General features: G+C 39.2%; 2 protein-coding genes across 3 annotated transcripts in view; one reads left to right on the top strand and one right to left on the bottom strand.

Moving 5' to 3' along the window:
* SDCCAG8 (SHH signaling and ciliogenesis regulator SDCCAG8) overlaps nt 1-23,947 on the bottom strand; it is a 115,288-nt gene extending 91,341 nt beyond the window's left edge. The window contains exons 1-9 of one of the 2 annotated variants that reach the window (XM_057414515.1): nt 23,799-23,947; nt 10,810-10,989; nt 10,621-10,703; nt 7,657-7,770; nt 7,123-7,248; nt 6,715-6,855; nt 5,754-5,818; nt 3,767-3,955; nt 1,495-1,633 (exon numbers count right to left, since the gene is read on the bottom strand). In XM_057414515.1, coding sequence (XP_057270498.1) covers nt 1,495-1,633; nt 3,767-3,955; nt 5,754-5,818; nt 6,715-6,855; nt 7,123-7,248; nt 7,657-7,770; nt 10,621-10,703; nt 10,810-10,989; nt 23,799-23,865 — 1,104 coding nt within the window. In that variant the 5' untranslated portion in view covers nt 23,866-23,947. Of the gene's footprint in view, nt 1-1,494; nt 1,634-3,766; nt 3,956-5,753; nt 5,819-6,714; nt 6,856-7,122; nt 7,249-7,656; nt 7,771-10,620; nt 10,704-10,809; nt 10,990-23,798 lie in introns of those variants that run through there. The other variant, XM_057414514.1, reaches the window with a different exon arrangement.
* Nucleotides 23,948-24,153: 206 nt separating this feature from the next.
* Nucleotides 24,154-26,802, top strand: part of CEP170 (centrosomal protein 170) — a 100,544-nt gene continuing 97,895 nt past the window's right edge. The window contains exon 1 of the mRNA XM_057414442.1: nt 24,154-24,339. The gene's annotated coding sequence lies outside the window, so the exon portion shown is untranslated. The remainder of the gene's footprint in view (nt 24,340-26,802) is intronic.

The following is a 26,802-nucleotide window of genomic DNA, read 5'->3' as shown; positions in this document are numbered from 1 at the left end:
TTTTTCTCACATGGCCTGTTCTATTGTATTCCATGATAATTACAAAGAAAGAGACTTAAGAGTAGAATAGGACTTACCAAGAGAAATACCGTTATATATATAAAAAAATCTAAACTAATGTAGCCTAAATTAAAGATTACTTCATGTTCCTTTATTTTACAACAGCTTTTGAGCATGGGAAATCAGACTACTATTCATTCTTGTATGCAAACAGCACTTCACATTTCCTTTCTGCAGTGGAGTGGCAAGTAGAGACCCTACAGAGCTGTTTTCTTTATGTAGTAGAAATAGTATAGGTACAAAGAGCCATTTTATTAAAGGTTTTACTAACTTGTCTTACTAAGTTTTATTCTTAGGCCACATTTCTAACATGACCTAAACTGAATAAGAGTTTATAGATGTTTTCTTTTTAAATATTAAAATAGATTTCTAACACCAAATGAAAAAAGAGGACAATCAGATAACTTCACTTTATTACACAGAGAAGGAAAGTATTTTGAGCAGTTTTCAATAGCAATTACAATACTGGACAACTGCAGAACCCACCCTAAAAAATTTAACAAATAAGCTATTTAAAAATTTAACCTCTCAGGAACAGGATGTGACAGGGGAACAGAGGGCTCAGAAGAATTCTTTTTTCAGTAAAAAACAAGGAGCTGTAATACTCTGAAGTTAAATTTAAAATTCATACAGAATTTCCAAATTTCATTGTTTCCCCCTCCCCTTTAACTTTATAGTTGAAGACCCTACGCATACACAGTCTTGCAGCATTAGACAAATAATACCAATTTGATCAATAAAACAATTATATAAATCTTGCCCACTATTAAAACCAACAGCATTTCATTTAAAACAAACAAACCCAAACAAAAAAAACCTCTCTCAATTCCATAGTAATTCACTAATAATACAGTAGATGTCACTAAATATCAAGGAAATAATTTAGGTCAAGATTAGCTGATCATATAAAGTATCAACGACTAACACAAGCATCAAATCAAAACTGGTTTTATCATTATTATTTACATAGCACCAAAAGTTTCCTGCAGGTAGCATCAGACAGGAATTCTCATCTTCAAAGAGTTCTGTCAGCTAATCAGTTCTTGCACTGCACTCATTGATGCAGAAGAGTTGCTCATAAGCATTAAGTATTCTTTCCTGAGTAACTCAGAAATGTGATATTAGAATTATCCTCCTACATGACATGAATGCCTTTGAAAATTCTACCATTCAATTTCTATCACCTAGTAGCAAAAATAGGTCAGAATTTAAAAGATGGCCTGAGAATGCAACACAGCCTCGATGAGAATTAAAAAACTTAGAGTTCATGTTACTGCTCAGAAACGGTCACACTGTGTAATCCTTCTGAATCCAATACATCATACCAACATGTGACAAAGGTCTTATGCATATATTTGCTCATTAGCATTAAAACTAATTAACATTTGTGGTAGATCCAAGTACTGAAAAGCTCTAATTTCTTGATGAATTTACCTTTGTTTTTACTAAATTAGCCTCTTCTGCCATTTGCACAGCGTATTTAATTTGCTCACAAGCATTAGATTCTCTTTGCTGCATCTCTTTCATCTTTTGTCTCAATGAAAGAAATGCATCCATCAAGTCATCTCTTTCTCTGCATGTAAAGAAAAAACAGATATTTCTTCTAGATCTTTTCTCAAAAGAAAAAACTCAATGGGTATATCAAATATAAAATGTTAACAGGTAAAAAACATAAGGGTGGTAAAGGCAACATGGATTAAGCGAAAGACAGCGTACTACTAGCTAGGCAGTATCAAAAATATCTTTTGCTTGATGATTGGTCCTTCACTTAAAGAGGGTGGACTATTAGTAAAACTGGCAGTAATGACAGTGGAGCTCAAGTCATACATTTAAGCTGAGCAACATTCCATTTGCATTACAAAATGGAGATCCACGCTAAAAGCAAACAAACACCAAAACCAAACACCAAAAGCAAACAAACACCAAAGGCAAATAAACATCAAAAGCACAGGCATGCTTCTGAAGAAGATGGGAGCAATATGATATTATTTAATTACTCATTAAACATCAAGTGGGGAGAAAAAAATAAAAGGAAGGGCTAGGTTCAAAAAGTAATTCAGATCACTAAGCATATCAAATGAAAACCAGTAAATAGCTCTTTGCTGCAAAGTGGAAGTAAACCAAACAATAAGACTTCTAGATTCTACATCCCCTCTGAACCTTTGTTCACTAAGAAATTTAGATCTACAGCAAATGGTGAAGCACAGCCAGTAAAACTGTAATATTTAACTTCACCTTTCCATTATTTTCATATGTTGAAAGCTTTTAAAGTAAGAGCATAATTGTCTGTGGTTTAAGTGCAACTAGAGATTGTGTCTGCAAGCTGTTGTGTTCGTTTTTTTTTTAAGTTGTATAGAATAACAACACAGTTGTATTTGCTCGAGAACTATTACATTTTGAAATTTCATTTCAATATTTTAACAAAATTCTTCTGAAAATCCCTACTGAAATCTTTTTTATTAATAAACTGCATCACAGGATGATGTAGCTTTCAGATTTTATTAAATCTCAAACTGAAATAACGGTTTAAGCTAGATAAATAGGTCAACTCAAACACTTTATTTCAAAATGCACTATAATACAAGATGACAAAAATGTACCGATGTACTCATATTTTCCAGGGTCTATGAAAAATAATTACTTTTCTTACAAAAGGAGATTTTGGAACATAACTTTTCAGCAACAGGGAGCTTTCCCAGAAAAATCTTGGACCTGACAACAGAAACACACGTAAATCCTGGCAACAGCCATTTAATGCTTACAGATAATATCCATCTGACAGACAATATGTACTATGTCTTTTTGCTTCTAATTGACCCATCACCTCATCTCCAGCAATCTCATTCTAAAGCTTCAGAAATCCTAAGAAGCTTCAGATAGCTCATAGTAAATAGATGTCTGTTTAAGAAACTCTGAGGAAGCTGCAGCATCTTGTCATTATTCCTAGCAAGTAGAAATTGAGAGATGTTTTAAAGATGATTGACCAGCAGAATTTCTGATGAAAAAACACATTTTAATGTTCTTGGGGTTTCTGAATTTTATACATATATTCAGGATATACAGCTGGCTTTTTTAAAAAAAATAATTTAAATAAAAGCTACAAATAAAATAAGGCGGCAGCAAATAATTTCATTTATTTTTACCCAAAGGAACTTTTTTTCTTCCCCTGATTTATTGTATTTAGGTAGGAACAATGCATCCTGCCCAAACACCTGTCCTACTAAGCAAATTCAAGAGAAAAAAAAAGTAAAATAAATTTACACTGCTGATGTATCTTAAAAGTTCCCTAAATGTAACAATAAGAAGAAAAAACATTAAATTACAGAAAGACAAAGAACTTTCACAGGAAATAATCAAAACACTCAGACTTCCATAATATTTGTTACGATAGAGTGAAAGGTTTATTCCTACAAAAATGGGAAACAGACTATCAACAGTCTGATTATCTAGACAGCTCAAAGTATCAGAATTAATGACTAACATTCTTTTCCAGTTGAAATAAGTACCAAAACTACCAAGGACTGCAAAGTGGTTGGGACCCAGGCTCATATTCAGCCACTGATTTTAGCATTGTAACTTCAACTTGGGAGTCCATTGCTGCACAAGTGCACATCTCTCTATGAATCCAACCAAACATATAGAGAGATAGGGTTTAATAAAAACAACTGTACTTTCCATAAGAAAGTAAATACCCCCCTAAACCTACTTTGTTACCCTTTCGATGGTCTGCATGTGAATATTACAGTAAGTCTCTGCAAGAACTGCTTTGTGTTGTACACATTTCAGACACAGACCACCAACCCACTTAGAATTTGTGGCTGAAACAAGTAACTGCTGATGTTCTAGCCTTCCTTCCAAATCTTTGCATGTCTTCTGAGATTCTGAAAGCTCTTTTCTACAGAAAAGAAATAAAAAATATTATTTGTGCAATCAAACATTTCTACAAGTTATATTTGTATGCAAAATATAATTACAGATGTTAAAAAGACCTGTAAAAATTCCTGTAATGAACATTATTTTACACATTTCAGTAGGCTAAAGAAGACTTTAACAGAGAAATAATAATTCAACCGCCCAATCAAAATTGTTGATAAACAAAATTATACCAATTTTTTCCTTCCCTCTATTATCAGAAATTAGTAAAGTTACATAGAAAGTTATTAGATTAAAAACTTGTAGGCTTACATATTCTCTGAACAGAGTAATAAATTTATTAGCAAGAAACACAATCAGCTGTGTAAATATTTCGGCACTCTATCTAATATTTATTCTGTGTTCTTATTAATAATATCACCCCATTTCTTCTCTACTCGCAACTTCACTGTAAAGTTACAATCTTAAGTAAAGTAATAGTCCTTTAGACTCCCTAGGCAAAATCCAGATGTACCCAACACATTTGCTCTGATCCAGTGATCCACACAAACTTCAGGTCAACCACATCTCCACAAAACCAGGGTAAATTTTTTACTTGTCTCCAAATTTTTTACCAGGTGCTCTGAAGAGTTTTCTCCAGAATTTCCAAGCATCTGTTAGACTGGGGAGAGCACAAGCGATAGGAATGCTGACATCAGGGAGTTCCAGACAAACGCACACTGTGCACATATAGACCAATTTGCAATGAATCCAAAGCTTTTGGTTTGTTATGCAGGCCATCTGGGCAGCATACTCATAGTTAAGTCTGACACATTCTGGTTGCATTGGATTTACTGTGCACATGATATATACACTGCATGCATGCTTATTTCCATCTGGGAAATCTTCTGTGCACTTTTTCCAATTTTAGTAGTTGGTCTATTAAATATAATCCACTATAACCTGAAATCTGCATATATCATTAGATAGTCATGGTACAACAGACCTATTGTTAGGAAATCTTGGACAGAAACCAGCGGGTCCCACATAAATTCATGCTTAAAGTTAAAACCAAGGATAGTCCCACTGGAAGCAATATAATTTCTCAATGTAATTAACATTTAAGCAAATAACTCAAGTGCTTTGCAGAACTTACATTTCAAAATATCATGCCCCTTAGGAAAAATCAAGAAGCTGAATAACGTACTTGTGACAATTTTTAGGCCATTTTAGCCTCCAATATTTATTTGAGTATATATAACAGGTCAAGTCAAGTAGGGAAAAAAAAAAAAAAAAAAACACAAGCAAACGAATTAGATTCAGCAGCTGAAATTTAAAATCCTGCTTCCAAGCTTCAAAACAATATTTGCCTGCTCAAAAGTTATTATGTGGCCTGAAGTAATTCGATGCCTAAGATTTCTAGAACTTGAAATATAAAATATTAGTAGAAGCAAACTAACTATAGAAGAGCTCACACAAGTTAAAATTTTAACTTCTTTTTCTTTGATTGGTTTACCTTAACACACATGATGTTTCTACAAAGACAAAAGGTAAAAAGGATAAACACATTCTATCAAGTTTTAATTTCTATAAACACAACAATTCAATTGAATTTATAAATTTTATATATTGCCAATGCTGCTATATAGTAGCAGTACATTCAATTTTGCAATGTTTATATTTGAGTAAACTTTATGTAAAACCAGCTTGCAGGGACAGTATCAGAAAATACAACATACATCCAAGTATTTTCTTGCTTAAACTGCAATTAAGAGTGGTTCATGATGTTACGAAGTAATTACTTATTAACAATAATTTAAAGAAAAAATTAAACAGTTTACCTTAGAGACTGTATTTCAGCTTCAAGGTTATCGCGTTTTTCTTGATAAAGACATTTTAGTTTCTCCTTTAGAAAAGATGGGAGGAAAGAAGCGTCATTTACTTTCTTTATAATACTGCCTTTACAAATCAACTTAGACATTAGTCACATTCATTCTTTTCCCCGAAGGTGTAACCTTTTTGAAGCACTACTGTCAGAGAAATCTAATATTTCACACTTGTAAAAATCTAAAAATGAACAACCCTCCCAATTTTATTTCTATACATCTTGCCAGATCCTTGCACAGTAAATTGCTTCAACTCCAACTGCAGCCCTCTACAGTGATTTACACAAATTGATGATCTTGTCTTGAGTTTGCTCTTACTTTCCCACAAGTAATCAGAAGTAAAAAAGAAATTTTGAAGAACTTCAAGTAGACACTATTTATTTATAATACAGTGAGTTACTGTTATTACCTGGTGAAGAACTAGGTAAATGAATCAACCACACCAACATTGAATATGATGATGATAACGAATCAGATAAAGCACCAGAAATTTATGCTTAGGAAAAAAGTCATAATCAATGTGATTCTCTTCCTCTAAATATGGCAGATGAAGTAAAAGTGCAATTACTGTAAAAACTAGCTTTGAAACAACTGCAGGTGTTAGGGATCACTGGAGAGGTTTTCAGCTCTAGATGATGCATAAAATGCATAAGACCAACAAAAATATTTTACTGGGAAAAAATAATAAATACGTATCATTACCTTGAAGAATTTAAGTACCCTTTAAATTCCACAGTACACACATGCACATGGATAAAAAACATCAGATGTTTCAGTTAACAATGATTTTCCCAAAATACAGCAATAATACCCCATTAATAAAGAGAAAAAAAAAAGTAATTAAAAAAAAAAAATCAAGAACATCTGCAGCAACAACAAAGCACCGATACGTTTTGCAAAGAAAGTTAACACCAACCAGTTCTACATGCCATTTTTCAATTTCTCCAGCAGCTGATGTAGCAAAAGCCTGATCTCTGTTATGGGCTGGTGATGAGGTGACAGGCTGGCGAGTGCTGCAGTCATTACCACCTACAGTCCAAGAGTTCTCAGCATTTGCCTAAAATAAAATTTTTAATGCTTCAGCTATGTAAGGTGGGGTTTTTTAAACAAATGTCAGTTATGTATGTACTGAATCTTAGAATTTTCATTAAAGTAAAATATAACAATAATATGGCAACCTAAGATAGTATTATCCACAGAAATCCATGTTTACACACTTTCATTAAATTCTGACTAAATTTCAGATTGTAGATAACCATTTCCATAGCCTTCCTTAAAAAAAAATAAATCTATAACACTAAGCAACAGAAAAATAAAAACTTACTGAGGCATCTAGAAAAGTCTGTTCTCTCAACTTATGTTCCGCAGTTAAGCATTTCAATTTCTGATGAAGTTCTTCATTTTCAAGTACAACTACTTGTAATTGATTTTTCATCCCAGACAATTCCTCCTATTGGATACAGGAATTACATGTAAAAGGCTCACTGAGACGTTATCAACATCTAAATACATCTTGAGACAGAAGGTCTAGACAAGTATTCTCAATTATTTCATCTCTTTTAGAGAAAAAACAAATACTCAAGACAGATTTCATATTTTTGTAGCTTGAACTTCCATATAATTTCTTTATTAAAACAAACTTTTTATTTGTGATAGGCCAAAAAAATGTCTTTAAAGACCTTTAAAGAGTACACAGGTACCAAGACATGTAGTAAGGCTGAGTATCTACTGAACTGCATTTGGCTCAGTTTTGGTCATTACAACAAACAATCTAGAGATTAAGTGTAAGCTGTTTTTAAAGCAATTCTTCCTATTTAGGGGACCAGGGGTTTAGGGGTAAAATAATATTGTCTAATACCTTGCAAAACTTCACTTCTGCTTCTAAATGGTTAATGTACTGTGACTGATCATTGATTATAGGAACAAGATCAGAAAGGGCTGGCAAGTCTCCAGTTGCAGCTTCTGGGGGTTTCTGAAGGAAGTGAAGAATAACATATGTTACTTTCCAGTTTTCCATTTACTGCAGTAAAATGTTGCTTGCATACAGAATACCATGTATACTTAATAAAACGTCACCAAGTACTAGATCAAGAAAAGTTCTTCAATACAAAAAGTAAATATGTCACTCCTGTCAAAATGTACAGCTGCTTGATTACGCACATCCATAAAGCAGGATTAAATGATATCCACAAACCAATTTGTAAATGAAATTTATACAACTATTTAAGTGCATCTTCCATTTTAGACATGTAAAGGAGTGCTTTCTTCTTTATGAAATGAATATAAATATCCCTTGAATTTTAATGAGTTCTGGATATGCAAAAGCAACTCCTCTAAATGTTTATTAACAATTCCTACAGAAACATGACTATATCTGCAACCTTCAAACCTCCAAAGAAACATAGGGAAGTATGTAATAGGTATTACATTTATCAAGGAACTTAATTATTGGCATCTTAAAAAACAAAAAAAACCTTTCTGAAGACCCTAAAACAGGTAAAATTTTTGATAGCCTCACAAATAACTAGTTGAAGAAGGTAATGAGGGGAATGCCTGTCTATTCAAGACAACTACACTTCTGCCTTGCTCAGTAAGATTTGTACAGAGATTAAGCTTTTTACAAAATGTGAAAACCATACTTTCTACAGCTTTACAGCATTTACACCTAAGAATACAGTACAGATAAAGAATGCAAGTAAATATTACTAAAATGCCCTTAAAGTCATAAATTAAATTGTTTCCTGAAAACTACAGCCTCTCTTTGATCCTATGACATCTGGATATTAGGGAAAAATTCTTCACCAAAAAGGGTGCTCAGGTATTGGTACAGGCTTCCAAGGGAAGTGGTGGAATCACAATTACTGGAAGTGTTAAAAAAACATGTATATGAGGCCTTTTGTGACATGGTTTAGTGGTGGACTATGCTAACATCCCAAATAATTTGGCCCAACTTGTGCATTTCTAGAATGCCTCAAATTTCAAACCTCTACACCACAGAATCAGAGATACTTCTGGTGGCAGTCCTAAATCTGCTGCCCTGTAAACTGGCAAGAAACAACGGGAATCAGCACAGGAATTCTAGCTCTAACAAGTGTCAGGAACCCAGGCTGGGGGCAGTTCAGTTAGCAAAGACTCAGCTTGTAGAACTGCAGTTGTTGTATGAAGCTATCTTGCTGGGCCTTGACCTTAGGTGATGAGGTAGAGAGCAAAAGGAAAATTTCTGCCCAATAATGTAGGTGTAATCAAAGAAAAGACACTCATTTGATGTCTATTAAAATTTTTATCAACGGACAAGATAAAAGAATTTTGTTAAGACAATGTTATTTATACATTGTATATATTGTAAAGTTTATTAAACAGTATACTTCCTGTGAAATATTATATTTAGCTATAGACGCAGTCATCTACCAGTCATCAGGTACTTCATCATAATTCAAAGCAAAAGGTTAAAGTTACTCATAATCTAAGTTTGCTTTCCTTGACCTCTGGGGAATCTGATCTTCTTATACAGGAAGCGTTTCTGCAGTGTATGGTGTATGCATACTTTTGTAATTCTACTTTTTTTGAGCTTTACATTTGGTCTGTCTTCAGAACACTTTCAGATCCTTGTTACCAAGAAGATGGAGGACAGCTAAAAAGGAGACTAAGGCCATCACTTAACAGAATCCCTCTCATTGGGACAATGCCCTAACAAAACAATAAATTCCCATCTTTTCTCAGTTTATTTCTCTATCCTTTAATCCACTCCATGAAAGCACTATCACATGTTTCTGAGGAAAAGTATCCTGTTTTCTGAATTTCTTCAGTCTACTAAAATTTCCCAATATAAGTAGAAAACTTTGACAAGGATGGAGTAAAAAATGTTTCCCCTCCCCTCCAAAGGCTAAATAAAAATTGATAGCGATCTATGTCATCTCAAGATCAACCAATGATGCACCATTCCCTTGACCTACAAAACACTAATTCCATCCTGTACCGTTACAAGGCAAAGGTACCTGGCAGGACAACCAGTTTAAATTAATGGATTTTAGAACACTTAGAAATGTTGAACTTTAAATAGAATTTCTCAATGGCAGAATAGTAGAGCTAGGCTCATTACACAGGTTCAAAGCAACACAGCAGGAATAGAGGCATTAAATTATTCTGCTGCTACCTCAACTTTGACAACAAAACGCTGCTTGTCTTGCTTAGTATGAACCAAAAGTAGTCAGTGGAGGCCATCAAAAGAAACAATGCCTTTGAATTATTTTCCTATAAGAATACTAATATCTAGCAGTTGCTCTGTAACTGAACTGTGCATTGCACATACTTTGGTGCAGTTCTGCTGCAAGAAGGCTAAATCCAAGAAGACCATTTAAGGGTGTAAACTAACTTTGACACAGACCAGTGCATTTTAGCAGAGAGCTACAAACCCTTTCTCACATGAACAACCCTAATCCTCTACAGAAAATGCATAGTTACAACTATGATGATACATATAGATCAGTCAAGGGAAAACAGATGCTGCTTTTACAGAAATTTGTACATGTAGTCAAATCCAACTGTTTCCAAAGCAAAAAAGACGAAATTTTGATGGAAAAATATGAGAAAACTGAAAACAATGTGGACTGCGACCCATACTGTACGGTCAACAAAAGAGGACAAAAGCCCAAATCTGGCATAACAGATTCCTTTTTCTTCCACTGAGGTCATAAGCATGCCAAGTTCTGGCTATAGCCTCAGGAATCTCCTGTGTCTTTTTTTTTTTCTGGATAATAGAAAATTGATCTCATTATGCATGCCATTCATATAAAAAACACAAAAGAAACAAGAAGAAACGTACACAGAATGACCTCTTCCTCCTTGACAGAGAGACTTCGCTTTCCATTCTTTCTTGATGTTCCAGTAGAATTTTAAGTTGATTAACTAGGGAGAGATAAAAAACATTATAGCAAAAATATTTATTTTTTCCCATTGAAATTAGTATAATTTCTAAAAATTTTTAAACTATTTGCTTTCACAGTAATCTTACCTGCATGGCTTTGCTGCAGTTCCTGCAAGCCTGCATTCCCACTGTCATCATTACTCATATCCACATCATCACTGCCCTTGTCCACAGAGGACTGGCCAAATCCAGCTTCACCTTCACCCTTTCCAAACTGTCTGTCCTCCAAGGCATATTTCAGTTGATGGATGCTTTCACTAGCACGATCTGAAAAAAAAAACCAAACCCATTATTAGCCACAATAAACAACATAAAAGAAAGTATTTACTGACATTTTAAATTTGCAAAAAAATGTGAGCACTAAAAGCATTCAGCATCTGTCTAGCTTGACTACTTCATCTAAACTCAGCTGTCATGATTTAAACCCAGTCAGCCACACAGTTTCTACTACCCCCCCCGCCCTGCTCCCAGAGGGATGGGGAGGAGAACTGAAAGAATTTAACTCCCACGGGTTGAGATAAGAACAGTCCAGTAACTAAGGTATAACATAAACCACTACTGCTGCCACCAATGATAATAATGAGAAGGGAAATAACAAGGGAAGAGAATACGATACCACTTGTCAAAACAAATCCAACCAAGAAGAGAGAGTGCCCTTCCGGGTAACTCCCAGTTACCTCCCCAGTCATGACATGCTGTGGTATGGAATACCTCTTTGGCTAGCTTGGGTCAGGTGTCCTGTCTCTGCTTCCTCTGGCCTCCCCTCCTCCCTGGCAGAGCATGAGCCTCACAAAGTCCTTGGTCAGGGTAAACATCTTTTAGCAACAACTAAAAACATCGGTGTTATCAGCTCTGTTCCCAGGCTGAAAGTCAAAACACAGCACTGCACCAGCTACTAAGAAGGAGGAATTGACTGCTGCTGCTGAGCCTAGTACATCAGCCACTGGAAGCAATTACCTAAAGCAAACAACCAAAACAACTCCTGTATATCACAACTGGCAGAAGGAATATTTACAACATTTTCAAAGAAGCAGCGATAAATAGTGTCGTAGCCTGTCAATACATTAGGACTCTACAGCAGCACAAGTAATAATACACTTGACCCTCAAATATTTTCTAGTGTATGCAGCTTCAATACTTTTCAATGAACCTAAAGCTCATGCTTTATTTCATACAATGGGTAGGACTGGGCACCAAGAAAAATATTTTTGAATCCTAATGATGCCACAACACAGGACAAACTAAAAGAAAAAAATCAAATCAAAGTAAATGAGGTAAAAACTCAGCAAACCACACCAACATAAACCAGTGATTAAATAAAGACCAATGACTTCTCAGCAAGTGTAAAAAATAAATAACAACACTGACCATTCTGGGAAGAAAAAAAAAAAAAAAAAAAAAAATTCTTTCCAGATAAATACAAATACTTTTATGGACCTTTTCAAAAACTAACTTACTGAAGGGTGACACAATAATGGTCTTTTCTTATTTTCAATATTTTTTTCTTATATACTTTCCATTTCTTGTTTTTATTTGATTCAGCTGACTTCAGAAAAATAAAAAATTTCCAGTCATAAATGCCATATCACCCTGATAGAGCTGAGCATTTCCAATATGCCAGAAAAGAAACTTGAGAGATTTATAGCTGAGAGATAACTGCTGGATTGGGACTCAGAAAATATCAGCTTGGTTTTAAATAATGATACTTCCAAGTACACACTATTGGACCTCAGGCACTTCCTTCTTTCAATTGCCTATATTCAAAGGGAAATGAGTATTTCATTTCTCTTCCTTTTAAGCAGTGTATACTAACTAGAAAAGACAGTAGTAACCTAAGTAGTATGACTTTATACAATGTTCAGCAAAGAAGGATGATCTCCAGATTTTACTGTAGTACCAAGGGAACTAAGAAAATTACCCATACATCATTCACAGAGCATACATCCTCAGCGAGACAGTTGTCCACCATGATACACAGCTACTTTATATGGAATATAAGACATGCTTCTTTTACGTTTCTCCAAATAACCCAGGCATTTGTGACTACCACTCAAAACTACCCTGAATCAGAAACAGTTCTTCAAGAGTTAACAGTTACTAATAATTGAAAACAAACCCCTACACTCTTTAAACCTTACTTCACTTTCAGTAATATAAAACCATAGTTATTTTCTTCATTTAGCCCTGAATCTGCTAGGTAGAATTCAGAAGACATGCTGAACCCAGGACAGTAATACATGCTGCTGGTTAAAAATGTTAATAGTTTATTTCTTTTAAATGAAAAGCTCAAGGTGAATAGCAGTTTAGCAGTTTAAGTCAAGAGACCAAAAGCCATGTGCAACAAAATAAGACTGTGTCCTTGTTAAAAATATACGAACTATTGAGAACAGTGAAAAAGTACAGAATCTTACAAAAGACTTGTGTTTCTATGAAAAACAAAAAATGTAAATAATGTGATAACTTGTTCAACCTTGCAAAACTTGCTTAGCTTTGTGAAATTTGCCTATCTTATGCAAACTGTTGCTTATGAACATAGAATAAAAAATTCCACTAAAGGCGGACTGTGTAGCTGTAATGTCTGGCTATCTAAGCCAAAGAAGAAAGGAGAAGGGACTTTGCAGATGGCAAAGGTATAAAACAGGTATATACTTAAAGCAAACTGAATGTCTGTTGGGGATCTCTCTTTATTTGAATAAAGCTTTAAACCTCTGCCTCACAACCTACTCTATTATCGAAAACAGAGTATTATTCCTGACAAGCTAGATATGTATTTTTGCCTTCACTTTATCTACCTTTTTCAAGTTCATATCAGCTTGACTGAAGTTGGGAAATTGATTCCTCCCCAAAAATGGTTTTCACAGTCCTTTTCCATCTTTTTTTTCTGCTTGGTTGTAATTTACAAATGGCTTATAAGATATAAATATTACCCCCAAAAAGCATTATATTTAAGAACATGGTCCTCAGACCAGTATGCCAGCCACCACTCACCACTCAGCAGTGCTAGTTTTTAATAAAAACATTGCCCACTTTGACCTACTAATATTCTCTCAGCACTTTTTCAAGAATCAGTCATCTCACAACTCATACCACCTCTTGATTTTTGGATACCCCATCCTTTAATGAGGTCAATGCAAATGAAGACATAAAACATACATGTGAAGTAGTTACAATTTATTATAACAAACTAAATACAATTCACAAGGCAATGACTAAAAAAAAAATAAAAAAATGAGGGGGTTAGGTCAAATATTTCTGTATTGGCATACTTCAGCTATTCATCCATTCTTGAGCACTCCATGATGCTACAAGGGCGGGAGAGCTAATAGAGGAATGGTAGAAGTATTTAACTGATGCAATGGCTTAAATATTTAGCAAACTATGTTACAACCAATGGTTGCCAAGAAGTGTTCAATGCCAATTATTACAGGATGTGTCATCTGATAGCAATAAAATGCCTTCATTTCCCCATTCACTGCAGACCTCTGTCAGAGAACAACCCCAGACTATCAATATTTGCTCCACAGCCAGCGAAAAACAAATCAAAACAAACCAGAACCAAAAGTCAGTTTTCCCCAGACTTCCTCTCTTTCTGTAGTATTACAGCTTCTGAACTCTAGGCTACTACTTTATCCTAAAAGACAACACAGATCTCCTTATGTTCTGTCCTTTTCTTCCATAAATTTACTGGGCAGTAGTGGTGAAACACATTAAAATCATTATCAGTGCATACAGATGTTTACTTTTTTGACTACACTGTCCTGCCTCTGGAATAACGTTTCCACATTTTGGAAAGCTTGCTGATTTCCAAATTATAGAAGACACTGCCATAAGTTACCCAGTTACCACTGGGTAACTGGGAGTTAGGAGTTTCCAGTGGTCTTTCTTTACATTCATTAGACACCAAAAAGCTAACATTTACTCCACTAAAAGTTGAACTGGGCATGTAAAAGGGAATAAGCACATTATAGTTGTTTGTTTTTGTTTTTTTTTCTCCTAAAAAAGGGAGTGGGATAAAAGAAAACTCATTGCCAAGTTAAAAGATTAAATTTGTTTCTGCCAATGTTAAAATATTCTTTTTAAATATGAAAGAAGTAGAAAGAACCTCCATGGATGCAAAGTATGGGACACCAAAAAACCTTTGCTTAAAGACATGATAATTTTGTAATGAATTTAGAAGTCATTAATTTTTAAGTGCTCATACATCCTACCTAACTTTTTCAGTTAGGCTGTTCCTGTAATAGTACTTTTTATTGAGCCTCAGTAAAAACATACTACAGCAAACAGCTCGCATGCACTACTATGATTTGCATATATAAAATTCAATCAGAATTTTTCTTTTCTACATCCTAACATGACTCTATGAATAAAATCCAAACAAATATTTCTGTAGTTGATAAAACATTACTGATGTGTTACTTCCTATAGAAACAGATGAGGATATAAATTAAATTGGACTTATCTGGATTAAAACTTAAAAAAATAATAAACATGTTTACTATAAAGCTCTTTGGTTTTCAGTTTAAAGGATCTGAGATGATTTTTAAAAATAGCAAGCTAACAACAAAACCAGATGGATCAAACCCCATACATAAATAAAAATTTGGAAAAAAAATAAATAGCAATGGCTCCACAAAAATGCTGTAAAGTTGTCAACTACCACATATAAATCACAGGCAGTACTTGCCACAAGGGACAAGCAGATCACTTACCTAATGCCTTCATAATGACATAGCTGACCAAACACCTAACACAAAGAAATGCATTACTTCTTATTATTTCAGAGACAGAGGCAACCAGCAGTCTGAACCCAGGATCAAGACCACACTGTTCTAGGTATGAAGATATTCCTGCCCTTAAATTAATCTAAACATAAATGCAACTTTGGACTAGATGAAGTTCAGTTAAGGAAAATGCTTTAGACAAAACCAATATAGCCCTGACAGAAACATTAAATAATGTTCAAAAAGCACATGCCATATATTCTACATGCTGAATAAAGATACTCCTTTGAGTACTGAGTGACTGACCTCACATTTACCTGGACTTGTGCAAGGCAGTTGACACTGTCCTGCAGGACATCCCTGTCTCTCAGTCGGAGACACGGATTTGACAGATGGACCACTCAGTGGATACAGCATTGGCTGGATGGTCACCCTCAAAGGGTTACAGGCAACAGCTCGATGTCTAAGTGGAGATCAGGGTGCTCCTCGGGGTCAGTATTGGGACCAATCCACCCAAACATCTTTGCCCTGAGAAGTTGTGTCTGCCCCATTCCTGGCAGTGTTCAAGGCCAGCTTGCATGGGGCTTTGAGCAACCTGGTCTAGTGGAAGGTGTCCCTGCCCATTGCAGGGAGGTTGAAACCAGATGATCTTTAAGTTAACTTCCAACAAAAACCATTCTATGATTCCTTTGTCCTGAAAGAAGCATTGATTACTCTGGTTATTTTCTGTACCCACTGTAACTACAAAATCTAAGTATCACTCCCTGAAGATATAGTATAGGTATCTTTTTTCAAGAGAAGTATCTTTGTATAAATATAATTGGTAGAAGGTTTTCGTATATGGGAAAATCAGTACCAGTGCTGAATAACAATTTTGTTTTATTTTTTTACATTGGAAACACATCACAGACCCACTGAACTTGTCAAGAAGGAGTAGAATAGTAACAAAACATACACACACACACACACACACAAAAATAGGCTACACTCTGAAGTAAAATACAACATAAAAGAGGGAAGAGGTGGCTGTATGTTCAAATTAGTAACCAGCTTTGAGGGTGGGGAGAAGAACTAAAAAAAAAATAATTGTAAAAACAATTTGCCACTGAAATGAAAACAATAAAAACAGAGAAGGCATTGAACCATGTCTGTATTACCTAAACAAAAGATGTTTTTTTCTGACACTGACCGAGACTGTCTATAAAGAGCACTTCTTTAAATGAAAGCACCAAAGCTACCTCATTCATGAACTTAGAACTGCCACAGAAAATACCTGGGAGTTAATAAAGAGCTCAGCAATGGAATCAGCCATCCAAAACAACAGAATTGCCCGAAAGACATAGAAAATTACTCCACCTGGTAGAAGTGTTAAGCAACACAAATTGAAGAAAACAAACTGCAACTGTAAAAAAAGCTGTCATAAATCTGTCATTTAAAGGTAAATGTCCAGTTCTAATCATGTTTTCAGAAAGATGACTTGAAGTTACTGGCTATAAATTCAACAAACAGCTCACTTCCTGATACCCCTTGGTTCCCAATCAGAAAACACTCCTAGTAGATTAGGGAAGAAGGGATTACACTGATTCTTTAGGTCTTAAAAAAATAACACTGTAAAATTTATGTGAAACAGTAACTGACAAAAAAGACAATTTGACCAGTTAGTGAAAAGGGAAAGATGAGCCTCAGTTCCGAGCACTGAGCGACACCAAGGGAGTCTCAAGTCCTCACGAAGATTTGCCCAGGAGCTGGCAGCTCAGCTGACACAAGCAGCTGACTCACAGGGGACAGCGGCAGATTTGAACAGGTCATCTTTGGCCACTAATGGTCATTTGCTGAGATGAGTAGCTCCAGATAGGACATGCTTGAGAGGTGGGCCAATGCCAGCCTCATGAAGTTAACCAAACCAAGTGCAAGGTCCTGCACCTGGATCAAGGCAATCCCAGGCACACGTGCAGGTTGGGCAAAGAAGAGATTCAGAGCAGCTCTGCGAAGAAGGACTTGGGGGTGTTGGTTGATGAGAAATTCAACATGAGCCGGCTTCAGTGAGTGCTCGCAGCCCAGAAAGCCAACTGTATCCTGAGGGGCATCAAAAGGAGTGCAACCAGCAGGTCAAAGGAGGTGATCCTGCCCCTCTCCTCTGCTCTCATGAGACTTCACTTGGAGTATTGTGTGCAGTTCTGGTGTCCTCAACATAAAAAGGACATGGAACTGTTGGAACAAGTCCAGAGGAGGGCCACGAGGATGATCAAGGGACTGGGCACCTCCCGTAGGAAGACAGGCTGAGAAAGTTGGGGCTGTTCAGCCTGGAGAAGAGGCCTCGTAACAGCCTTCCAGTATCTGAAGGGGGCCTCTAAGGATGCTGGGGAGGGACTCTTCATCAGGGCCTATAGTGATAGGACAAGGGGTAAGGGCTTCAAACTTAAACAGGGGAAGTTTAGGGTAGATATGGAAGGATATCGTTACTGTGAGGGTGGTGAGGCATTGGAACAGGTTGCCAAAAGAAGATGTGAATGCTCCATCCCTGACAGTATTCAAGGTCAGGCTGGACAGGATCTTGGGTGACATGGTTTAGTGTGAGGTGTCCCTGCCCATGTCAGGTGGGTTGGAACTAGATGATCTTAAGGTCCTTTCCAACCCTAACTATTCTATGTTTTAAAGAAAACTTTACGGTCCAAAAGAATATCAACTTTGAATGTTTCTATTGACACTTTGAAATAGTACATCATGCACCTCTTCTGGAGTAGCATTTGACCCAAATAATTGCTTAAAAATACTGAAACTGAGAATTTGCTTGTCAAGTTTTTATTGTTTTTTGTAGTCATGGAATTTACTTACCATTCTAATATGCAGCTATGTTTCTTCACTGGCCGCCAAACACTGGTATGCTGCCATGCTACTAACATTATATGACAGTTTTGAAACTGAAAGTATACTATCAATTACTACCTGTGCTACTAGGATAAAATCCTAGTGAACACTGAACCATAACAACACATGGCTGTTCATTAGCCAGACCTCAGAGAGTCCTAACGTGTTTAACACTCAGATGTTTCAAAATTATGAATCCATTTAATTTGGTTTCTCAGTCTTCATAGTTGCTTTGCATTATATGAGAAATAAGCGGTTTTCTACAGTGTTTTGACCAAACTATTGTCTTTAAGAGCAAACTGTTCTCTAGAGTTGCAGCATTCATTGTCATTACTTCCTAAACCAGCCCCTTCTGAAGAGCACAAAGCATATGCCTAAAGTCTGGAGTCCCTCACATGTGAGAAACTCTAAGCATTTCCCAGTTCCTTCTGACAAATTCTCCACCCATAAATAAATATTACATGCTCTGTTCAGGAGAATACTTTGAAATAATTGACAAATAAAAAGTCTAAGTCAGACATTTACAATTATAAATTACCCTTTACAATTTAATTCTTGGTTGCTTCAGTGTCACAGCTGATGTGTAATTGGGCCATATACTCATTTTTCTAGGACAGCTGTGACTTCACATCTTTCCTGCTTTATTTTTGGAGTCACATAAAGCAGCCAGAAAATGCAGCTTTATTTGTACAAGTCTTATTTTCACCTGTTGCTCTCAGAGCTTGAATCTTCATTCTGTGAATTATGTAAGACACTGCACTTGGTAATGCAACAGAATACAGCACATAATTTCCACATCTTAGGGTAGATTTACAAGATGCTTTTATCAGGCACTGTACCTAAAAAGGATGGTCTTCCCCTCCACTGTTCCTCCTTTTATACTGACTATGGCCCTAAAGTAAGCCAGTGCTGTTTGTTTACTAAACAGGCAGAAAATTCAACATAAAAAGTAAGTTAATAGTTCTCTGTTCAAGGAACCAGGTGAATGCTAGAAACAAAGAACCAGGCTCTAAATGGTCTTCTCCAAATATTTACTGCTGTTGGAAGAAAAAGGGAAAGCAACAGGAAGCCATCACACTCTGCGCGTGGCACTTGTACATTTACACTATGCCTACCAGTTTTTTAGTTATTAATGTGAATACACCAGCACAGTACTTATGCTCCTTTACAAAACACTCCTATTCCCTTGAGAATAACTTTTTAATAGAAATGTCATGATTTCCCAAAGACTTTGAAATGGTGTCAACTCTGTGGAAGTTTACACCGTAACCCAATAACCCCAACTGTACAAGTACTACCCTCTTAAATCTGTATTACACATACAATATTAAAGACTTTCATCATAGAAAGTCCATGCTATTCAGGAAAAGCCCTGTTACAGGACCTTTGTTATTTCAGAACTTCCCTGTTGGGCTCTAAGACCAGTTATGTCTTAAGATTCTCCAGTCCTGCTTTCTGTCCTCTGGCCACCACGCTCACTTCACTGAACACCTGGCCTCCCTGTGTACCAGTCTTCTGAGGGACTTACTTCCCTTTACAACAAAGGTCACTGCATTGAAATAATCAATTACTCTTTGAGAACCTGGTCTTGAACACTGCCAGGGATGGAGCATTCACAACCTCCCTGGGCAAGACCAGGTTGGACAAGGCCTTGGGTGATATGGTTTAGTGTGAGGTGTCCCTGCCCATGGCAGGGGATTGGAACTAGATGATCTTAAGGTCCTTTCCAACCCTAACTATTCTATGATTCTATAAACTTACACACCCTTCCATCAAACTGAATAAGGCTGTAAAATGATTCTTCTGATCTCCAGCATGGCTGGTAATAACCTGTTGCCATGTATCAGACTGGGTCCAGATACTGGTAAGCATTACAGGCAGTTTAAGAACATTGTATTTCAAAACCATCAAATAATGCTCAAGGCATACCACCTGAAATTACAGAATCCAGATAACAGGAATGACCCAAATTTGGAGGAAAAAATCTCAAGCTGTATAACTGTATAATAAAAACAGGTAAAGAATTAGGTTTGACAACTTTGAGAGTAACAATCATGTCTGTCCTACAGAAAACTCCTAATGGTAATGGTAATGATGTGAGAAATGCTGTACAGGTCAAAAATTGCATATCACTGGGAAATAAAACAGCTCATTGAGAAACACTGGAACTTAACGCCCTGCATTGGGGTTATGTTTGTGATAATATCCTACTGATACTTACTCGACCAAGAGGCACCCCTGGATGTATGAAATCAAATCTACCTTGGCACTGCATGGAAAAAGTCCATGTTTCCCAGAATGGAAAGTGAAACAGCCACCAGAACGTTGTGTTCTAAAATGATTTTAAAACCATAATGTTTCTGGACAGAAATAAGTAAAATGAAAATAAGTTGTGGGAATAGAATATGTGTAACCAATCATTCCAGTATCTGAAGGGGGCCTATAGGGATGCTGGGGAGGGACTCATCATTAGGGACTGTAGTGATAGGACAAGGGGTAACGGGTTAAAACTTAAGCAGGGGAAGTTTAGATTGGATATAAGGAGGAAATTCTTTCCTGTTAGGGTGGTGAGGCACTGGAATAAGTTGCCCAGGGAGGTTGTGAATGCTCCATCCCTGGCAGTGTTCAAGACCATGCTGGACAAGGCCTTGGGTGATATGGTTTAGTGTGAGGTGTCCCTGCCCATGGTAGGGGGGTTGGAACTTGATGATCTTAAGGTCCTTTCCAACCCTAACTATTCTATGATTCTATGACTAAATACTGTGAATTCTAATAGTACTCTTATACACAGTTGAGCAGCTCAGGATGCAAACTTCTTGAAAAAGGCCCTTTGAAGATAGCAGAGAATTAAAGATGTCACTTACAATGTCCAGATAACGTGGCATAAAGGCATGCTTCAAAACTTCACATATCAAAAGCCTAAAAGCTTGTCACAACTATGATCATGTATATGAATGTCCTCAAGCACCCCAACAGGTTTCCTAGCTGAAAGAGAAATGTCCCATTGGAACATTCAAATTACAAAAAGAGCCCAAGAGAAAAGTCAGAAAGATTGGAACTCAGTTGCAAAATGCTACAAAAACATTTTCATGACAAGCCTGTTCTGAATCAAGAAACAAGCTATGAAGTCCTTATCAAGCTTACCAAACTATACACGCACAAGAACATTTACATGAAGAAGTATTAGGCATCCAAAATTATGGGAATACATAGTAGGCTTGGAAACCAAAAGTCTTCAGGTTCATCTGCTCTTAGCACCCAAGGAAGCTGAGAACATCTAGTTCCGCATGAAGTTCAAGCAGCCCAACATCACCACTGTATCCAGTGGTGGGTGGATTTCCACAGCAGGATGGATGTTTGGCACAGCACACTTCGCTACCTGCAAGCTCCAGAATTCACACCTCCATATGTCCCTGGATGAGGATGAACAGAAGAAACCTGACTTCTCCACTGCCTGCATGCCACCATTTGGACTAGGTAGTACTGACTGGCCTTCATTCCCTTAAATGAAAGGCAGGTCAACCACTGAGCTATAACAGGGGAACATGAATTTATTAAAATTTTCCAGTAACAGCGTAACCTCTTCCCAGATCTGCATAAAAGCAAGCAAACAAGCATGAAAAAGTAATTCTAGGTAAAAGACAATCACAAACACTCTAAAAAGAACTGTCTTGTGAAATTAACCATATTTTCCATATTGGCTGAGCTTGCACTTACACCTATACTAGTGTAGCAGAAATAAACAAAACCCCTTGAAGTGTAGCCTTTCTAAATAAAATTATGTCTCTGTGAATGACAATACTGCCTCGAAGCAAAGGCACAGTGCCATTAGAAGATTTACTAAGCAGAAAAATCATGTGTTCAACTGCAGTTTTAAAATCCTAGTTTATCACTCTTCCTTTTTCAATAGGAGTCAATAGGCAATACTTTGCCTCCATGAAAAGTCCAAATCAAATACAGGAAAACTATCCAGTGGTTTTCCATACTCACCCACAGAAAAAGGTAACCTGACACAGTACTAAGATTATCCATGTCTATATATGGCAGTTCATAGGGATTTATTAATTCCTTTTACATACTAAAAGAGGAACTCTACGCATATTAGGAGATGCTCTGATATTTGTAATTTTAACTCTTCTACCTGCAAGTGCTGAGCAGCATCTACTAGCTCACTAAACCTACAGGAGAAGGAAACAGAATCAACTAGGTTAGAATAGAATTTTAAGATCACCAAGTCCAACCTTTACACCAGGATTGCCACGTTCGCCACTATACCATGCCACTAAGAGCCTCATGGACACAGTCTTTGACCACTTCCATGGACAGTGATTCCACGACTGTCCTGGGCAGCCTGCTCCAATGCCTGACTACCCTTTGGTGAAGAAATTTTTCCTAGTATCAACTCTAAACCTCCCCTGGCACAGCTTGAGGCTATTTCCTCTTGTCTTATCACTCATTATTTGGAAGTACCAGCCACCTCCTTGCTCCATCCTCATTTCAGGTAGTTCTTTGAAAAGTCACTTCCATAGAAGTGACTCTTCAGAGCTCTACGTTCTGGAGCAAATAAAATCCATCCTCAGTGCAAACGACTGATCCTATTTTGAAGGGGAAATATGAAATACCGCTAAGAATCAAATACCAAGTAGCTACTTAAAATTATTTCAATTACTTTATCTTTCTGCAGTGACACATCTATATTGTAACTACACATTTAATTCACTCGTGTCACAACATGTGATGTGTGGGCACTGTGTCAAAACCACAACTTTCTGCACCAAATGGGGTGAGGTACCCACAGATTATCTACTGCCTTTCTTCAGAATCTGGACACTTAGTCTGGCTAGTCAGAGACAGTCTGAAGGCTGGTAAAGCCCAGGTGTCATAGCTGAGAGATTAAGGCGCTCTCTCCCAGGCTATATACTACGCTTCTTGGATAAGGCAGCGGGTATGAAAACAGGTTATGACATGGGAAATAATCAATTCCCTTAGAAGCAACTTGTATTCTCTTCTTTACCACATCTGGAATCTCAGTGACAGCTAACACCCTTGCACGAGCCAAGAACCTAGCAAAAGAAGCAGCGGCCCTGTCAGAGCCAAGTTCTGACAGTACACCTACATGCAATGACTTTAACTGCACTAGTGATCGGATTCAGGCAGGACCAAAAACAACTTAGTGATGGACTTGGCAGTCCTGGGATAATGGTTGGACTTGATGGCCTTTAAGGACTTTTCCAACCGCGCTGAGTCCGTGGTTTCAACTTCCCTCTTGCCGCCAACCGCGCGGAGTGCAGGCGGGCCGCCCTTCCTCAGCACGTCCACCCCGGAGAGCGGCGGGACGGCCCAGCCCGGCCCCCGGCTCCTCACCGCCTGGCCCCGCAACGCTCCGCGGTAGGAGGCAGCCGGGTGCAGCGGAGCCTTCCCACAGAACCACGAGAGCGGCGGGCGGGAGAAGCAGCCCACTCTCACCCCGCGGAGGAGTCCGCTCACCTTGGAGGCGCCTCTGGTACCGCTCCACGGACTCTTCCAGGGCGGGCTCCTCGCGGGGCGCCCGCATGAGGAAGACGCCGCCGGCTCCCGGGGAAGCAGCCGCCGCTGCCCTGAGGCGCTGGTGGGGAACAGGGATTCCTCCTTCCCGCGCTGCCAAGAGACCCCCAGCCGCCACCAGCTCCCCAGCGCGGCCGTTGCTACCCGCCGCCCCTAAGCAACACCCGAGGCCTGCCACGCCCCGCGCGCACAAGACCGCACTAAACTACAAGTCCCAGCGCGCCTCGGGAGGCGGAGCCCGCATCGGCAGCCGACGCAGGCGCGGCGCGGCTTCCCCGCAGCAGGGCGTTGCGCGCCTGCGCAGTATCGTTCCCCGCTCTGCCCGTTAGCCGCTATGTGGAGGGAATAACGTTGGGGCCGTTGCCAGAGGGACACCGACCGGAGCGCCCCGCCCCCGCCCCGCTGGGGATGCCGGCTCTGTGAGCACCGGCGGCGGCATCGCTGGGGACGGCCCCTCACCGGCGCGGCGAACCTCCTCGAAGGGGTGAGTGAGGATGCTGCCGCCCTGGCCGCGGATCGGGCGGGTGCCGTGACGCGGAGAGGGACCGGGGTCGCGCCGTTCAGCCTTCCATTGCCTATTGTGTGAGGCGGCCCTCGCTCCCCGGGAGCTGGCGCCGTGCGGCGGGGTTTGCGGCCGGCTGAGGGGGCGGTAGCGCGGTGTGGGCGCAGCCCGCTCCTCCTCCCCCGTCCCCGCTGGGTCCGGAGGCTGCTCCGCGCCCCCGACTTCCTTTCGCTCGTGAGCGCGGCGGGGGCCAGTGTCGGGGGGCTGCTGCTGCCCCAGGGTATCACCGCAGGCTGGATGCGGGCGGCGCTGCCGGATCCCGCTGCCCGTGTCTCCTTGCCTCTTGCCGCCCCTTGCTTTACTGCCGCCACTGGCACACCCACCCACCCACCCACCCGGCCGGGCGGCTGCGGGCACCGGGGATTCGCAGCCTGCCTTCCAGTCCCGCGGGCGGATTTCCGCGATGCGAGCGGGCGTCTCTAGAGGTTTAATTTTTTATTGTTATTGGATATTTTTCGGTTGCCCCTATTTGACAGCCTGCCCCGCGGCTGGAGGTGGCGTGTCTCCAGATGTCAGTGATGCCGGTCATTCGAGAGGCGGTGTCTTCCCCCGTCTCCTTAAAATCATGTCTTCTGAGAAGGCTGATGGAGAGAATCTGTTGGTCTTCCCCTTTCTCTTACTGCGTATTTTTCCCCATCGAGGCGGAATATTGCATCGAGGATGCAATATATTTCTGCATTCAAACATACTCCCCCGAAGGCGCGATTTCCCCTTTCTTGGGGTTCTTCCCGGGGACAACGCGAAATAACGCTTTTTGTTCCTGGCGGCGAGAAGCGGCACCAGGGCCACTTTTGTCTTTGTGGCGCGGGAGCGAACGGGTTACCGAGCTAACAAAAACCCGATGGCTGTTCCTCGAGCCGAACGCGCGATGCAGCAGAGGAAGAAGGCTGCGGCGGCGGGGCCCTCCTCCGCCCTCAGTCCCTGCGCGGCGCTCGCTGCAGCCGTGCGGGGCGGGCGGGGGGCGCTGCTCCTCCTCCTCCTCGCGCTGTGTCCCCGATGCGTCCCCGCGGACCAAGCCCGTTGCGTGGCAGCAGGCAGGGGTGCTCGTTGGGTGTGTGAGGCGAGGGTACCGGCCCGGGGGAGCAGGGGCCAGCCTCGAGGCGGTGCTTAAGCGTTTATTGAGGTGAGCTGACAATTAGTCCATCTGTTTATGGCTCCATGGAAAGAAAGAGATGCAGATGCTAGGCTGATGAGTTAGATGCATACGAATTGTGCTCTTATGACAAGAGATGACAGGTAGTGTCCACTGATCTACACTTTGAAGAAATTATTTTCCTCCCTGTGAAAGCAAAGGTACTCATAAAATATTTAACTACTCTGAAAGAAAAAAAGCCTGTTCTAGCACGCAGTGATTGCCCTGCTCATGGCAGAGGGGTTGGAACTAGATGATCTTTGAGGTCCTTTCCAACCCAAACCATTCCATGATACTATGATACCTTTTCTCCTTTGGAATGCTATTCAAGGTATCATGACAGTGTTCTTGGCTCTGGATTTGCCCATGTAAAATGACGTGGGATGGGACAGTTTTTGTAAACTGAGCTGACATGATTAAATACCCTGTTATTTCCTCTCGGAATTACTTTATGAGCAGATGATGAGAGGTCTGTCTTACTGGAACTGAACTGTGTTAGTATGGAGTTAAAGCTCCTCAACTTTATGTAATGGGGAAAAAAATTAAACATATAACTACTACAAAGAATCACCCCACACTCTTTTTCACTTTCATGTAAATATTTTGTTGATTTTGTTTGCTTTTTTTTCATTTTGTCTGAAGGAGGTTGGGAAGCCTGCCTGAATAGACAGAATCATGTGTGAAGATACACAGAATTTAGTCAAAATCTCAAGAATCTGAAAGTTCCCACAGAATCATTAGAGTTGGAAGGGACCTCTGGAGATCATCCAGTCCATCCCAAGGCAGGGCCACCTAGAGAAGGCTATTCAAGAACGTGTCAGGCGGGTTTTGAATGTCTCCAGAAAGGGAGACTCCACAACCTCCCTGGGCAGCCTGTTCCAGTGCTCTGCCACCCTCAACGTTAAGAAGTTCTTCCTCATGTTGAAGTGAAACTTCCTGTGTTTTAGTTTATGGCCATTGCTGCTTGTTGTGTTGCAGGGCACCACTGAAAAGAGTCTGGCACCACCCCCCCACAAATTTAATGTGTAATGAATCAGATTAAAATGTTTAATTGTTTTAAAAAGAAATATTCTGGCATGAAAGTTGTTACTTAACTTAGTTTATCATGGTACTGATTGTTTTTTTTTTGGCAGTGACTGCTTCCCATATCTATTCTGACTTGCAAAGAAAAGTGGGTTCTTGCTCTGTTGTGCTTCATCAGCTGTAACACACTTGTCAGGCAGATTTTTTCAACAGGTCTGGTGATAATCTAT

The sequence above is a fragment of the Pezoporus wallicus genome, unplaced genomic scaffold (genome assembly GCF_028554395.1).
Source record: "Pezoporus wallicus isolate ANWC-B61680 ecotype Strahan unplaced genomic scaffold, APGP_CSIRO_Pwel_v1 contig_8042, whole genome shotgun sequence".
NCBI lineage: Eukaryota > Metazoa > Chordata > Aves > Psittaciformes > Psittacidae > Pezoporus > Pezoporus wallicus.
Note: the sequence above shows the minus strand (reverse complement) of the source record. Positions and strands in the feature narration are given on the sequence as shown.